Genomic DNA, 14,941 nt, shown 5'->3' with positions numbered 1-14,941 from the left:
AAAAGTGAGAAAAAGTTGGGGTTTTTTCATCATATTTTAATTTTTTTATAGGAAATTAGAAAAAAACAATATATAACTTGTGTGTGTACAACACTAAATGGGTGAGGAGAAAGTTACAGCTAAACACGAGCACCGCAAAAGTGGTAAAACTGCCTTGGTCCCAAAGGGTACAAAAAGTACCTAGGTCAAGTATATTTAACCTTTTTGCAGCACACAGATAAACTAAAATATATATTCATCAGCCTATTAACGTATGTTATAACATAGTACTTATAGTACAGAAACCGTATGCAGTCTAACACAAAACAAGAGATATTTCTGTTCACATACTTTTGAGTTTTGAGTTCAATAGGATCATTAGGGTTGTAATAATTGCGTCCAATCTGCTTCATATTCATCATCTTCAGGAGCCTGTAAAAAAAAAATCCAAAATAAATTTTTGTCCTCTGCTTACTATACATATCAAATTGAAACCTTTTTTCTTACCAGGCTAAAATTTGAAGATTAAACTTTGGTTAACAAAAAAGGTATTTTACTGGTAAATAATTTTTTTACAGGCTATAGTCAGTGCAGGATGACTGGCTACACACGCACTCCCCGTCTTCGTGTTAACTAGCATTTTAGTCCACAGACCTTTTTGCATCATGTAAGTTAAGTCCTTAAGAACATGCAATAGCCCTGGAGTACACCGTCTACCCTAAATAATGAAAAGAATGGACAACGCAGCACTCCAAACAGCTTCCCAGCACTCCAAACAGCTTCCAATTCTTAGATTACTTTATTCAGAGAAAGCAAAACAAAAAGAGCACTGTTTGGCTGAAACATTTTTTTTTTTTGTTTTGCTTTCTCTGAATAAAGTAACCTAAGGATTGCAAGCTGTTTGGTGTTCGTATACTTCAAGAGGGTTTATGCTGTCCCTTTTTTTCTTGCTAGCACCCAGCTTCCTAGGAGTTGAGTGCTGAACCATTTTTTCTTTTTTTAACAGTCTGGTAATGACAGTCAGCATTTGTCTCTGTTCTCCGCCTCTCCCCTTCTCACTGTGATCATGAGTTGGAGACAGAGAATAGTAAGAAAAAGTGATTCATTGGGTCCCAAAAAACATTTTTTTAAATATATATTTTAATTTTATATGTTTGTACCTGACTCTAAGGGGTTACCTTTGAACAATATCGATAAGCCAGAGCACAAACCTCGCTGAATTTGTCCACTAAAGGTTACAGAATTACTTTCTATGTCTATACAACCATGCAGTGTACAAGATTGAATTAGACTCGTGGACCTTTTATTGCATCTGGTTAACCCAGCTACTTTTTAAGCTCATGCAATGCCATGGATCGTTAAATGATCATTTTTCGCAACGTGCCTGGGCGTTATCATGAAGGGGTTAATCTGCTACAATATTGATGGCAGCTGGAATTGAGGAAAATATAAAACAGTAATTATGTGACCAGAATTCATACATATTATGGGTTTTAACTTCTTTTGGCATAAGCTTACCTAGAATAAAGACAATCTTTGTAAAGTAAGACATTAATGGCCAAAGAGGCAGTTTTATTTCATATGCACCATTCTAGCAGCTGAAATAATCTTGTATATGTATCAAACCAGGGCTTATGCTGCAGACATTTAAATTGGTATTTGCATTTGAATCTATTTATATGCACACATAAAACCCTACCTTCTGAAAATGATGTTGTAGAATTGAAAGCAAGTAGGTGATGTAGGGGGTAATTCACTTGTTAAGGTTATTGTAATTTTCACAGTCTCTCCGTTTCGTGTTTGGCTGAACACTTCGTTCACCTAGATTTAAAGCATAAAGCTAATGTTATGTTGCTAAACCTCCAGAATTGTTCAAATACTTTCCAGTGTGATTATTTTGTACTTCCATTAAGTGTTTTGCTTACCTTGTCAAGCCTTTTGGGCAAAAACAATGTTGTTCCATCAAAAGCACGTGCTTTACCAATCAAATCCTCGTGCTGAAAAAGCAGTGCCGATCTCAGAAGTCGGGATTCCATTTGAGGATTGTAGCTAACATGATACTGGAATAGCACCCACTGTGTTCGGGATACCAATTGGATATGGTTGGTGCTTAGAGGAATTGTTCTGCCAGAACTTCCTTAAATGACACAAAACAATAAAGACAGTACCAATAAAGAGGTTAATACTTCTGTTCATTTTGTAAACTCATTCATTCAACATTTTCCTATAATTCACACACTAAGACCCAGCTATCCTATTAACATGAACTATACCCCAATCTTTGTTACTAGTGTTTGCTAAAATAGGCTGTTATGTCTGATACAGCACCCTCTACAAATATTGGCACCCTTGGTAAATATGAGCAAAGAAGTGAAAAATTATTGAAAATATAACCATTTTCTTTTTTGGATAAACCTGGGTTGTGTTTGCAATTGTTGGATATCCATGAGAGCAGAGTATTTTTGTGTATTGTTTGATGAAAAGGTTAAACAATAAGAATTTTTCACAGCATTCTTTGCTCATATTTACCAAGGGTGCCAGTATTTGTGGAGGGTACTGTATTTGGGTCCAAATATTGTCTAAGTAACAAACTTTTAAAAATGGTTGTATAAATCATGCAAATAACTACTGTAGTATTTGAAAGACCAAATGTATATATAAGGCTAATATTTACCTGTCTTAGACTCCTTCACATGCTCTATTGACTCTCGTGTATTAACACCCATATCATGGAAATCACGTCTTCGACCACCACGCTCACCAATGCATATATCTTGAAATCCGGCTGAAATCTGTAGTTCTGAAGATTGAAAAAAGATTTGTGCATATTTTTTATAGTAAAACTAAAAATGCAGGGCTCTCACCGGCAGCTTGCGTAAATGTGTTTTGGATCCTTCTTTCGTGATTACCTTCTTTCACTTTTTTTGTGCAAACAGAAAAAAGATGTACATACACTTTTAAGACCACAGATGGATGGTTTCCATGTGAACCAGAGGCTTGAGATCCCAAAAGCTTAAGTAAATGTATATATATACATATATATATATTCTCATTTTTGCTGGCCCGATAGGAGGTGTTATCTTTGATTAGACAGTTTTTTCTTGTGCTAAAACAAATATATATATATATGACTAATTTATTTTGTTATATACAATTTAGGTGACCTATGTGAAAGGAATGAATGCCTTTAGTGAGACAGTGCTAAACTGAAGCAAGTCGAAGCTACGCTATATGGACAAAAGTATTGGGACACCTGAACATTACATCAGCAGGGACTATTATGACATTGCATTGTAAATACATAGACATTTATATGTAGTTGGAAGGCTTTCCACAAGACTTTGGCATTTTTTTTTTTGCCCATTCATCCAGTAGAGCATTTGTGATATTGGAGAAGGCCTGGCTCGCAATCTTCATTCCAGTTCATCCCAAAGGTGTCCGATGGGGTTGAGGTCAGGGCTCTGCGCGAGCCAGTCAAGTTCTTCCACATCAAACTCATCCAATCATGTCTTTATTGAACTTTTTAAATTACGATAAAGTAGGCTTGATTCTAAATACGTCTGTTCTCAATTTTAGAGTGCTTTGCGTGGATCAGGCTCTGCAGAAATAAGAAGTGTAAGCAATAGCACTTAAGACTTTTCTCCTTGGTTATGATTTGCTACTGGCTCAAAATAAACCACCACAACCATGTGAGAAAAATTAGATCTGTCCACAGTTGCACAAAACATCCTGTAAAGTGTTAATGATTCCTGGCCCAGAACCGGAAAACTGGAGTTGTTGGGGGAGATGTTAAAACTGACATATGTAATTACTGTAGATGATCAACGGAAACCAAGAAGGTATTTTGGTACCACCATCTGTGAATTGGCACTGTGGTCGGTGATCAGTATAAACTATGATCACGTGGGCCGAGCACTGAAGCAAATAAAGGCAAAAAGTTCTTTATCAGTGACATTATACTTAATTTCTAAAGATTATTTTCTAGAATAATAAGCAACACGATGAGGATGTGGTTTGTCCCCTTGTCGCTGCCATAATACTGCTCCAAGGACAAGATAGATCAGGGAGCACCAGGATAGGCGGCATAGTAAAGTTTTCTTAAAGAAGAATGAAGGATTTTCCTGGAAAATCACCTATCGTTTTTGGTTAGTTGCATGAGAGATTGGATGATGCAAGAAAAAAATTTAAGTTAACATTACATAGAAGTTAACAAAGCCAAAAAACCATTGAATATCTTTCTTGGAATTAGCCACTATTTTACTGATGTCCATCTGTACAGAGCCAGAAGAGAATGAATCAAAATAAAATTCTGACTGACTAGACCTTAACCCCTTCAATCCCCTATAGACGTACCGGGACAGCCAAAAAACGCCCACTAAGAAACCCCTATGGACGTACCGGTACGCCTAGCCCTTCGTGCAGCATCAGGGACACATCCCTGCCGCTGCCACGGGAGACCCCCCTGGCAGCAGAAGCCAGCGTCGCCCCAAATGAAACATAGGTCTACTAAAGCAAAATGTGAAAATTTCACGTTTGGAATCTGTAACGCGCATGGTCCCGTTTGTGCCCTGTAATGTCCAGAAAAGCACAAAAAAACTAGGCATGTGGGGTATTTCCGTAATCAGGAGAGGCGGCTAAACAATTTAGGATAGATTTCTCTGCCGTAACACATACCCTGTACAAAAAATCCTAAGAATACTACAAAATACTAAAACGCGTTGGTGAAAAAAGGGCAGGAACTAATTTCTGTGGCCACCTTTGACAGTGATTGGTGGCCAAATACCTGCATGTAGAGTGCCCAAATACCCGATAGGATAGCCTGGATTGTCTGCTTTACAGAAATATATACCGTATATTCCGGCGTATAAAACGACTTTTTAACCCCAGAAAATCTTCCCAAAAGTCGGGGGTCGTCTTATACGCCGGGTACTAACTAACCGATTCCCACAAAGCCACGAATCTCTAGAGGGAGGGGCGAGTGGAGAAGCCGCCTCCCCAGGGCCGCGCCGAGGTAGGTGCAAGATCGTGATCTACCCAACTAGCCCTGATCAGCAGGGCTGGTTGGGGAGATCACGACCTCCCTCTAACTAGCCCAACATTAGGGAGCTCAAGGTCTGGCACTTCAGACCTCGGCTTCCCTGCTCCCTAATCAGTACGCGCCGGCATCGATTGCCGGCCCGTAGTGATGAGGGAGCAGTAAAGCAGAGGTCTGAAATGACAGACCTCGCGCTCCCACAACTGGATGGAAGAAAGAAGATGAGAAAGGTAAGAGATGGGGAGAAAGGGGTGTGAGTGCAGTGTATGTATGTTGGTGTGAGATGGTCAGTGTATGTGTATGGTCAGGTGTGTGTAAGAGCAGTGTAGGTATTTGTGTGTTTGTAAGCTGGTGTGTATATATATATATATATATATATATATATATATATATATATACACACACATGTATATATATATATACATGTATATATATATAAATATATATAGACATGTATAAATACGTATGTATGGACAGGCGTATGTGAGTATGTGTAGATATGTGTGTGTGTGTGTAAGGGCAGTGTAAGAGCCGTGATTGGCTGGTTGTTGTATGCTGGGTAGAGGGGTAGTCTTATACGGCGAGTATAGCCCAAACTCTATATTTTAACTGGAAAAGTTGGGGGTCGTCTTATACGCCGGAATATACAGTACCTTTGTGGGTGTTTTTGTTTTATTTGTTTAAAATTAGAGTTGCAGTCCCATCATACCTAATGTAAAAATGTAACGGCTTTGTATAAAGTAATGTACACCTTATAGTATGTTGCCTATATGTGGTGGGAAAATATGGAAAATCTATATAAATTAGGTATTTCTGAAATCAGGACACCTGAATTGATAATCCGGATGGAATTTTCTGTCTCTTTACCTAATTTTGTGAGGATTCAGAGGGAAAATGTAAAAAAACTTAGATGTTTTTTTAAAATTTTTGCTAGTTTTTACTAAATTTCTAATTCTAAATTTTCAGCTAATCATCCAACTATGGTATCAAAAGAAAGCTCTATCTCTCCTTGAAAAAAACAATATATAGTTTATATGGGTACACTATTCACAGGAAAAGAGAATCATCGCTGAACCGACATAGCGCAAAAATTGCTCCGGGCTTTGAGGTACCAAAAACCCCTGGGATTGAAGAGGTTAAATAGGCACTTCTCCATTTTTTCATCCAAGACCTAACAAGAGTCATACGATTTCAGGTACAGGTACCTCATCGGAGTGAAAGGGTAGCCCAGCAGTGTCTAGACAGACCCTGCAGGGATACCCTGTCCTCCTGTGATATTCTTCAGTAGTGACGTGACCTGGAAAGGAAAGCCTGATCGCGTGATCGGGCATTTCCAACTGTAACAGTTTACCGGCATTCGTGCCGGAAACTGTTACAGCTCCCTCATCGGAGTGATCGGGTAGCCCAGCAGGGTCTACACAGACCCTGCTGGGCTACCCGATCCTCCCGTGAACTTCCAGGCCACGTCAGTAGTGACGTGACCTGGAAGGGAAAGCCCGATCGCGCGAATGGGCATTTCTATCTGTAACAGTTTTCCGGCTTCGCGCCGGAAGCTGTTACAGGAGATCAGGCAGCAGAAAGCCAGCGACGCTGGCTTCTGCTGCCAGGGGGGGAGTCCAGGCTGTCAAACGACAGCCTGATCTCCCGTGCAGCGGCAGGGATGTATGTCCCTGACGCTGCACAAAGGGCCAGACGTACCGGTACGTCCATAGGGCTTTCTTAATGGACGTTTTTTGGACATCCCGGTACGTCTATAGGGGATTGAAGGGGTTAAACATGCCGTTTTACTTGGGGGAAAAAACAAATGGCACACTATTAATAATGTTAAGCAAATATAATCTTTTTATTATTTCTGAGAAACGTTTGTTAATTCTTAGTATGATGCACTGTAGTTATTGACAAAAATTGTTAAGATCAGTATTGTTAGGGATATTAATGAGACAAAATAGGCAAAACCAATATTTCGTCACACACACAAAATAACGACACTACCAAATATTGTAGTACCACATCCACAATATTAATTTAAGGAGATACCCTATATTTTATCTCCGATCCTAAATCTTTCAAATCATATTTCTCTTATATTAGTTTAACTAATATGACAAATTAAAAATAATTTGTTTGTGTCTAAGAGTATTTAGTGAAATTCCTAATAGATGCAAATAATGTCAAACTTCGTCTATAGGTAAAAATACCTTTTCATTATTGTTATCACGGGTTATAAGCTGCAGTCTCACAAGCCGTCATATACAATAATGCAATATACTATTTCCCGGAAACAGGGAATTCTATACGAAGAAGACAAAGTTCATCTCTATTCAGAATAATAAAACAATTATATTTACCACCACTTGCTGCTGTTGTCCAACTGGTCCTTGTAGAAATTAATCCAGGTTCAGTGGCAAGAAATTAAGTAGGAAAGAATATAACTTTATACAAATTATATAGGTTAGAACTCAAAGTAACTCTAAGAGTGAAATATGGTGCCAGAATCTTAAGATTCCAATTCTCTGGGGTAAATTTGGTGAATAAGTCCGTCAGGGTCTGTCTATTTCAGGGTGCGATCTTTTTCTCTATTAAAGACATAAGCTTTTAAAGACAGGGCTTATTATCATAGCCTCCACCTTTTGATTGGAATTCTCCAATCATAACAGTGGGTTTTACCCATTATAATTAGAATTTCTACTCATATTTGCACCGTTGTAATTTCTTAATTTACCTGTGAGAGACGCTCTTGTCTAAGAATTAACTTAAAACCATTACATATGTGTTTGGAGTTTATCCTTGGTCACCCTAATCGCCAAATGTTACTTCCTAGATAGTAACTCAGGTCTTGTAGTCTTCCCATGTATCTCCCACTCCAATTTACATTCCTAAGGATATGCAGTGTCTACTCCTTAACTTTCTCACGGAAGATAACATTAATTGTATCATATATATATATACTGAAGCATCTATATACATGAATACTCCTTTGTTCTCAATTATAAAGGGAACAAAGACAAAAAGAAATAATCACTATATGCTTAAGTAAAATAAAATGGCTCTGACTTCATTTTGTGCTCATGTAAAATACATATATAGAATATATGTTTTCTGTGATAAAATATCTGACAGTATATAAAGGTGAATAGTACTTTCAAAGAAAAATAAATCCCATCATAAAGGGTACATTTAACCCCTTAAGGACACTTCATGACAATGGCGTTTTAACATTTATTTGCAGTGTTTGTGCTTAGCTGTAATTTTCTTTTCTCATTTTGTTTTTATTTCCTTTTATTTGCCAACCTGCCCCGCAGTTATGCACATCTGCCCCACAGCTTGCTACTCTGCCCGCCACATATGCCCTTTTGCCCCCCTGATATGCCTTATATCCCATTTGCCACTATGCCTCTCTGATATGTCTATTACGCCCTATATGCCACTCTGCCCTCCAGATATGCGTTATACACCCATATACGCCCACTCCCGACTTACCGATGCATTCCTAGACTTGTCCCCTGTACCCCTTGGTTTCAAGTGGGGGCAGCAGGTGGACATCTGTGTGATGTGCACAGACAACCTCTGCTGCTACTCGGGACTTCCGCAGGGGCTTCTATGACCCAGTCACGCCAGTGCTCCATCATAGAAGCTCCGGCGTAAGTGTCGGGTATTCGTGCAGATGTTCACCGGCTGCCACAGGGGAGGATCCAGTTCCCCTGCAGCACTGTGGGGGATCTTAGTCTTGTAGTCAGACCTCTATTTGAGGTCTGATTTTAATCCTTTGTCTCACTTTGAGGTAGTCTTTTTTCCCCACATTGTACTTACAGCAGAGGTAAATGACAACCTCCCCCTCAATATGTGCCCAGCAACATCTCCCGTGTACAGTGATATCACCCATGTCGGGTTGTTTGGGAGCTTAAAGGTCACATTTGGGAGATGCCCATTCCTTTTGACATCTGGTCAGTCTGCGCCCAAGTTCTATTTGGGACATCTTTGAACCATGCTAATTCACTGCTAGTTTAACTGTTTCAATGCTGGGATTTTTGGGAAGATACAATGCTAATTATAGTACGTGCTCTTTTTTTTTATATATTTTTGGAGGATTTTTTTTTTTTTTACATTTTGTTGGAACTGGATGGTTCCCCTTTGATTGATTTCTATACTTGCTTAATGCCAGACATGCCAACGGCAGTTAACTGACCATTTTTTCCACGTTATTAGTCGGTTAAATAATACAAATCCTCTCTGTATTAATATTCAAACAGTTAATATAATCTCTTGTGTTAAAGAACATGTACCTTTTGCATGAGGTTTTGGATCTGAAGGAGCTCCATGAGCTCCCCTCTGCCTTCCACGTCCTACAAGCTCTGCATCTGGTTCAACTGGTTTCCCAGGTACAGGTCCTGGCAGCTTTGTCTGTATAGACCAGATAAACCAACCTTCACTCACTCTATGGCATTTTTATTATTGGATAACACAAATCATGTTTTGTGAACATAAGCACAAAAAAAAAGTTGTACACTAAATAAAATGTCTCTCTGTTATTGATGACCTTTCCAGTTTTAAGAGTATAACAAGAACAATATAGTTTATAGATACACAAACTTATCAAAACATAAGTGCATACTGAATAAAGCATGTCTTTTTCATTTTCAATGTATTAACCAAAGTAGGTGAGAGTGATATAAACTTAAATGAGAATCCCCTTCAAAATATGCAGCTGTGACGTAAAGTAGTAGGAGAAGGTGGGTAGATTTTGAGTGTAAAAGTGAATGAGCAAGAAAGCATGAGTGACAAGCTCCTAGGTATAGTGGGCTGTGTGCAGGTGCCTCAAATTTGGAGTCTGAAAAAAAGACAACTTCAATTATAAGACAAGGTCGCCATGGAGACCTGGCACCCAGGGTTTGTCGAGCCTTGGCATAGAATATTATCACGTGTGTTTTACTGTAGGTGTTACAGTGTGTAGATGTATGTTAGTGTATGGCAAGGCTTGACAAACCCTGGGCACCAGGAAAATAAAAACATGATGGGGGAAGACAAAAAAAGCTTGTTCGTATCTTTTTTGTCTGGCTCCTATATCCAAACCAAGTTTGGTGATCCCTGCAGTAGACATACTAACTCTGGCACTACACATTTATACACATACACACGGATACTACAGTATACACACAAATGTCAGACTATACATACCATACATATACACACTGACTCTGACACTACAGTAGGGCTGAAACTAATTGATAAAATCGTTAATAATCGATAATGAAAATCGTTATCAACAAATTTCATTATCGATTAGTTGAATCAATTTTAAATGCTCTGAAAATACCTCCCGTTTTATAATCCAACCTCAAACAGAGGTCGGATAATAACACTAAGATCCAGATCCCCCGCAGCGCTGCAGGGGACCTGGATCATCCTCTCTGGCAGGCGTCTGTGCAATGCGCGCAGACATCCTCCGCTTCCGCCGCGGCTTCCATGATTGAGCGCCGGCATCACATGACCTTCTGGTGCTCCATTATAGAAGCACCGGCGGAAGTGGAGGGCAGAAGCGGTGGTGATCTCTGCACATCGCAAAAACACCCACCACCTGCTAGGAAGGAGAATCCAGGTCCCCTTCAGCGCTGCGGAGGATACTGCTATCTGGCAGTTGGTGGGCGTCTGCACGATGCGTGCAGATAACCTCCGGTTCTGCCCTTGACTTTCCGGTGCTCAGCCATATAAGCTCTAGTGAAAGTGCCGGCCAGCAGTGAAGGTTCACCGGGTGCCCCCACTAGACACCAGGGTGTATGGGAGGGGGGCATAGTGGCTTATAGAGAGGTATAAGGAATATCTAGGGGCAGTATGGCATATCAGGGGGCAGAGTGGCATATAGGAAGGTATAAGGCATATCTGGGGGGCACAGTGGCATATTAGGGGGGTAGAGTGGCATATAGGGAGGCATAAGGCACATCTGGGGGGCACAGTAGCATATAAGGGGTGGAGTGACATATAGGAAGGTATAAGACATATCTGGGGGAAGAATGACTTAAAGGAAGGTATAAGGCACATCTGGGGGGGGGGTAGAGTGGCAAATAGGGAGGTATAAGCCTATCTGGGGGTAGAGTGGCATATAGGGAGGTATAAGGCATATACATGCATAACATGACCCTTGGAATTGGTTTCAAGCCGACCAGAGTTTTTCAAGCCCTGACAAAAACACCAAAAGATATTACTACAAAACTCAACATACAAGAATTTAGTTACTCAAATAACTCACAGGCACTCCCTAGTTATTTCCCAACCTCTAGGCTTCATTCCTTCCAAGGACCTGTTACCGTTTGGCAGAGGAGCCTATGTTTCATCCTAACATACAGCACAGGGGCTGCAAAAGATCTCTGTTCAGAACTGCTGGGCTGTAACTTTAACAACTGAGTGCTTAGGGGGCAAAGGAAGGGGCTTCTTGGATGTGGCCCGCTTGTTTCCCAAATCTAACCTAAACACTGCTGACTCCCCCCCCCAGATGTTCGCATTTAAGAGACTATGGATCCTTGAGATGCATATGGAAATGCCTGAAAAATGTCTTCACACAAAATAAACAAATATCCATTATTATCTAAATATGAGTAGACCTGTCCAGATGTCTTCTGGTCCTGACCACGTGCTCTTCCACGGGCCCTGGCTCTGGCTCTTCCTGTCATTTTTCAGACCAGCAATGTAGTACTAAAATAAATTGCAAAACATTATTACAAAAATTAGCACAACATTCCTCTTAACATGGACCCATCATCAACCAACGTGTGGATTACAAGCTCAGCATAAACTAAAGTCTGTACGTCAGAACATATATTAAATCTTAAAAATCCACTACAGTCCTATTTTACTTATTAAAGCGTAATTAAACTTTATTCTCCTATTGGCTAAATTTGCCCTTTGTAATTAAATGTTTATTGGTGGTTATGTATACAAAGTGGTTGAAAACTGCTGGAAATGTCCAGTCACCAATTATAAAACTATGCAACTGAACGAGCAAAGTAAGGTTATACTAGATGAATACCTAAATTGTTAAACTAGTAAACCTGGAACATTTTCATGACACACAACCCTAGAATGTGCGTCTTGGGTATCTAAGGTCAAATAATCATACTGGAAAAAACGTTTTTGGGACAGTCTGCCTGTGGGGCAGTGATGGGCATTGGGGGGCAGTGATGGGCATTGGGGGGCAGTGATGGGCATGAGGGGGCAGTGATGGGCACGTGGTGATGTACAATGGGGTAGACATTACTTTGAATGACGGGTAGCACGCCCCCTATCAAGGCCTTCCTTACAGTGCAGGGCCCTTGCAGTTTCCATTTACCACTAGGCATAAAACATCAGGCCGGAATACTTCTAATAATCATATTGTATCGATCTGATTTTACTCAGATTATAATCCATATATCGTTGTAGAAGGGGTTTAAACTCTTAAGAATCTATTAAAAGATTACGTCCCACGTTTAAGGCTAATCGAGCACGATACAATTTGTTCATATATAGCTCTATACTAATAATGCCAAATTTGCTGTATCTTTATAATTATTAAGCAAATGGACCCGCAACCCCATACCACACCTCGCCTTTAAATCACGCCCGGCACACAATTCTCCGCAGCTCCTCCCGCACAAACCAAATCTGCCAGCTCCTCGAAGCAATCACGCGCTCTGCGCAGGACCTCTGAAAGAAATAGGACGGAGAACGTCACATCTTCCGATTCTTCCGCATATGCAGGTTTTTTTGTAATCCTTCCATTTCCATAATATACATGATATATATCAAACACTCAGTTATTTCATTTCTTTTTTAAATGAATCTGAAAAAAATATATATCATTCAGTATTTCGACTCACGGGGGAAAAAAGGCACTTTCTCTGCTGCGCGGAAGAACATAATATTTGAAATGTTTGTCAGAAGTAAGATCGAGAATTAAGTTAAACCAATAGGAGCAAGCCTTCCGATGCCGCGCTTTGTGTTAATTGGTAATTTTTTTTAATCATATGGATTCGAATTCGGGTTCTTCCAATATGTAATATGTACTGAAATGATGTATATAATTTAGGCAAAGCAGTTTTGGTTAGAAACACATATAAATTGTACCTTACATAAGTATTATATATAAGCAATACTTTTAATAAGGTGAACATATATATATATATATATATATATATGTGTGTGTGTGTGTGTTAAGGTGTTATTATCTATGTGCTTTATGTATTAACGCCTTTGTTACAATGGCTGATTTTATTTTTGTAGCCTTCTTGACAAAGCTCGTGTTTAGCTATAATTTTCTTCTTTTCCATTCACTGAAACCACATAAGTTGTAACTTGTTTTTTTAGGACAGGAAGGGCTTTCTTTAGATGTCATTATTTTTATTATATCATATAATTAACTATAAAAAACAAGTATGCAATATGGTTAAAAAAAATGAGGGGGAAAAAATTCTGACTTTTACATGAAAAATCTTTTAGTCATCTATAAAAGCTAATGAAAAAACCTGCTAAATAGATTCTACTATTTGTCCTGAGATTAGAAATACCCAATGTTTTTATGTTCTGCCCCATGTGCTATTTGGGACATCTTTGAACCCAGCCAATGCAATTTACCCCATCAAACAATATATTTTGAAAACTAGACACACCAGTATTTTTCAAATACTAGTATTTTAACTCTTTCCATGCACTACTTCTACCACCAGTCTTAGTCAAACTTTGTGGTAGTCATTTGTTTGCGTTTTCGTCACACACATTTTACTTCAGGTATGAATTTACACCTCCTGGTATATGTCACTGTCAAACAACACTCCAATATGTGTTCAGCAACATCTCCTGAGTACAGTAATATGCATGGGTTTGTCGGGTTGTTTGGGGACTAAAAGGCCACATTTGGGAAGTGTGCATTTTTCAAATTGGAAATTTGACATGTGGTCATCCTGCCCCCTATGTTATTTGGGACATTGTTCACCCTGGCCAATTCAATATACCCCATCAATTCATATATTTTTTAGGGCTGCAACAACTAATCGATAAAATCAATAATAATCGATAATGAAAATCATTGCCAACAAATTTCTTTATCGATTAGTACAATCGATTTTTATCGATTATAAAATGAGGGGTTTTTCAGAGCAAATGCTCTGAAAAATAGCCCTGGATTTATAATCCATTTTATTCAGTGTGACTCACAGCAGCAGTTAATACTTACAGTTCCTCCCTGCAGTCACTGACGATTGGTCCGCCCATTTCTTTCTCCCAGTCCCTCCCTGCAGTCAGAGGCAGATTGGCCCCGCCCCTTTCCTTATAGCGTCCACATGGCTCAGACACTCATCTAACTGTTAGTATAAAATTTATATTTGGGCTGCTGAAAGTTAGGGGAGGTGGGGGTTAATTTAGGGGCAGTTATGGTTAATGGGGTGTTTATGGTTAATTTAGGGGCAGTTGTGGTTGATGGTGGTCTTTAGGGTTAATTTAGGGGCAGTTGTGGTTGATGGGGGTCTTTAGGGTTAATTTAGGGGCAGTTGTGGTTGATGGTGTCTTTAGGGTTAATTTAGGAGCAGTTGTGGTTGATGGTGTCTTTAGGGTTAATTTAGGGGCAGTTGTGGTTGATGGGGTCTTTAGGGTTAATTTAGGGGCAGTTGTGGTTTATGGGGTCTTTAGGGTTAACTCAGGGGCAGTTGTGGTTGATGGGGTCTTTAGGGTTAATTTAGGGGCAGTTGTGGTTGGTGGGGTGTTTAGGGTTAATTTAGGGGCAGTCGAGGGAGACCTCTGTTAGCAGCAGCTAGTATTGTTAGCATTGCTTACTGATCTCTTGTACTGGCAAGTGACATTTTAAACTGAATAACAGAAAATGCCCAAACAGAAACAATGTGTGAGCTGCTCGACAGAAAGCTGCAGGAGAGGTGAGAGGTAAGCAGAGCGCGGGAGGGGGTA

General features: G+C 39.6%; 1 protein-coding gene across 1 annotated transcript in view; it reads right to left on the bottom strand.

Moving 5' to 3' along the window:
- Positions 1–11,679, bottom strand: part of PIWIL1 (piwi like RNA-mediated gene silencing 1) — a 29,679-nt gene extending 18,000 nt beyond the window's left edge. The window contains exons 1-6 of the mRNA XM_089490980.1: positions 11,611–11,679; positions 9,298–9,409; positions 2,654–2,779; positions 1,905–2,116; positions 1,679–1,800; positions 331–411 (exon numbers count right to left, since the gene is read on the bottom strand). Coding sequence (XP_089347106.1) covers positions 331–411; positions 1,679–1,800; positions 1,905–2,116; positions 2,654–2,779; positions 9,298–9,409; positions 11,611–11,679 — 722 coding nt within the window. The remainder of the gene's footprint in view (positions 1–330; positions 412–1,678; positions 1,801–1,904; positions 2,117–2,653; positions 2,780–9,297; positions 9,410–11,610) is intronic.
- Positions 11,680–14,941: the final 3,262 nt, after the last annotated feature.

The sequence above is a fragment of the Sceloporus occidentalis genome, unplaced genomic scaffold (assembly GCF_023333645.1).
Source record: "Sceloporus occidentalis isolate IW3139 unplaced genomic scaffold, rSceOcc1.0.p SCAF_48, whole genome shotgun sequence".
NCBI lineage: Eukaryota > Metazoa > Chordata > Lepidosauria > Squamata > Phrynosomatidae > Sceloporus > Sceloporus occidentalis.
Note: the sequence above shows the minus strand (reverse complement) of the source record. Positions and strands in the feature narration are given on the sequence as shown.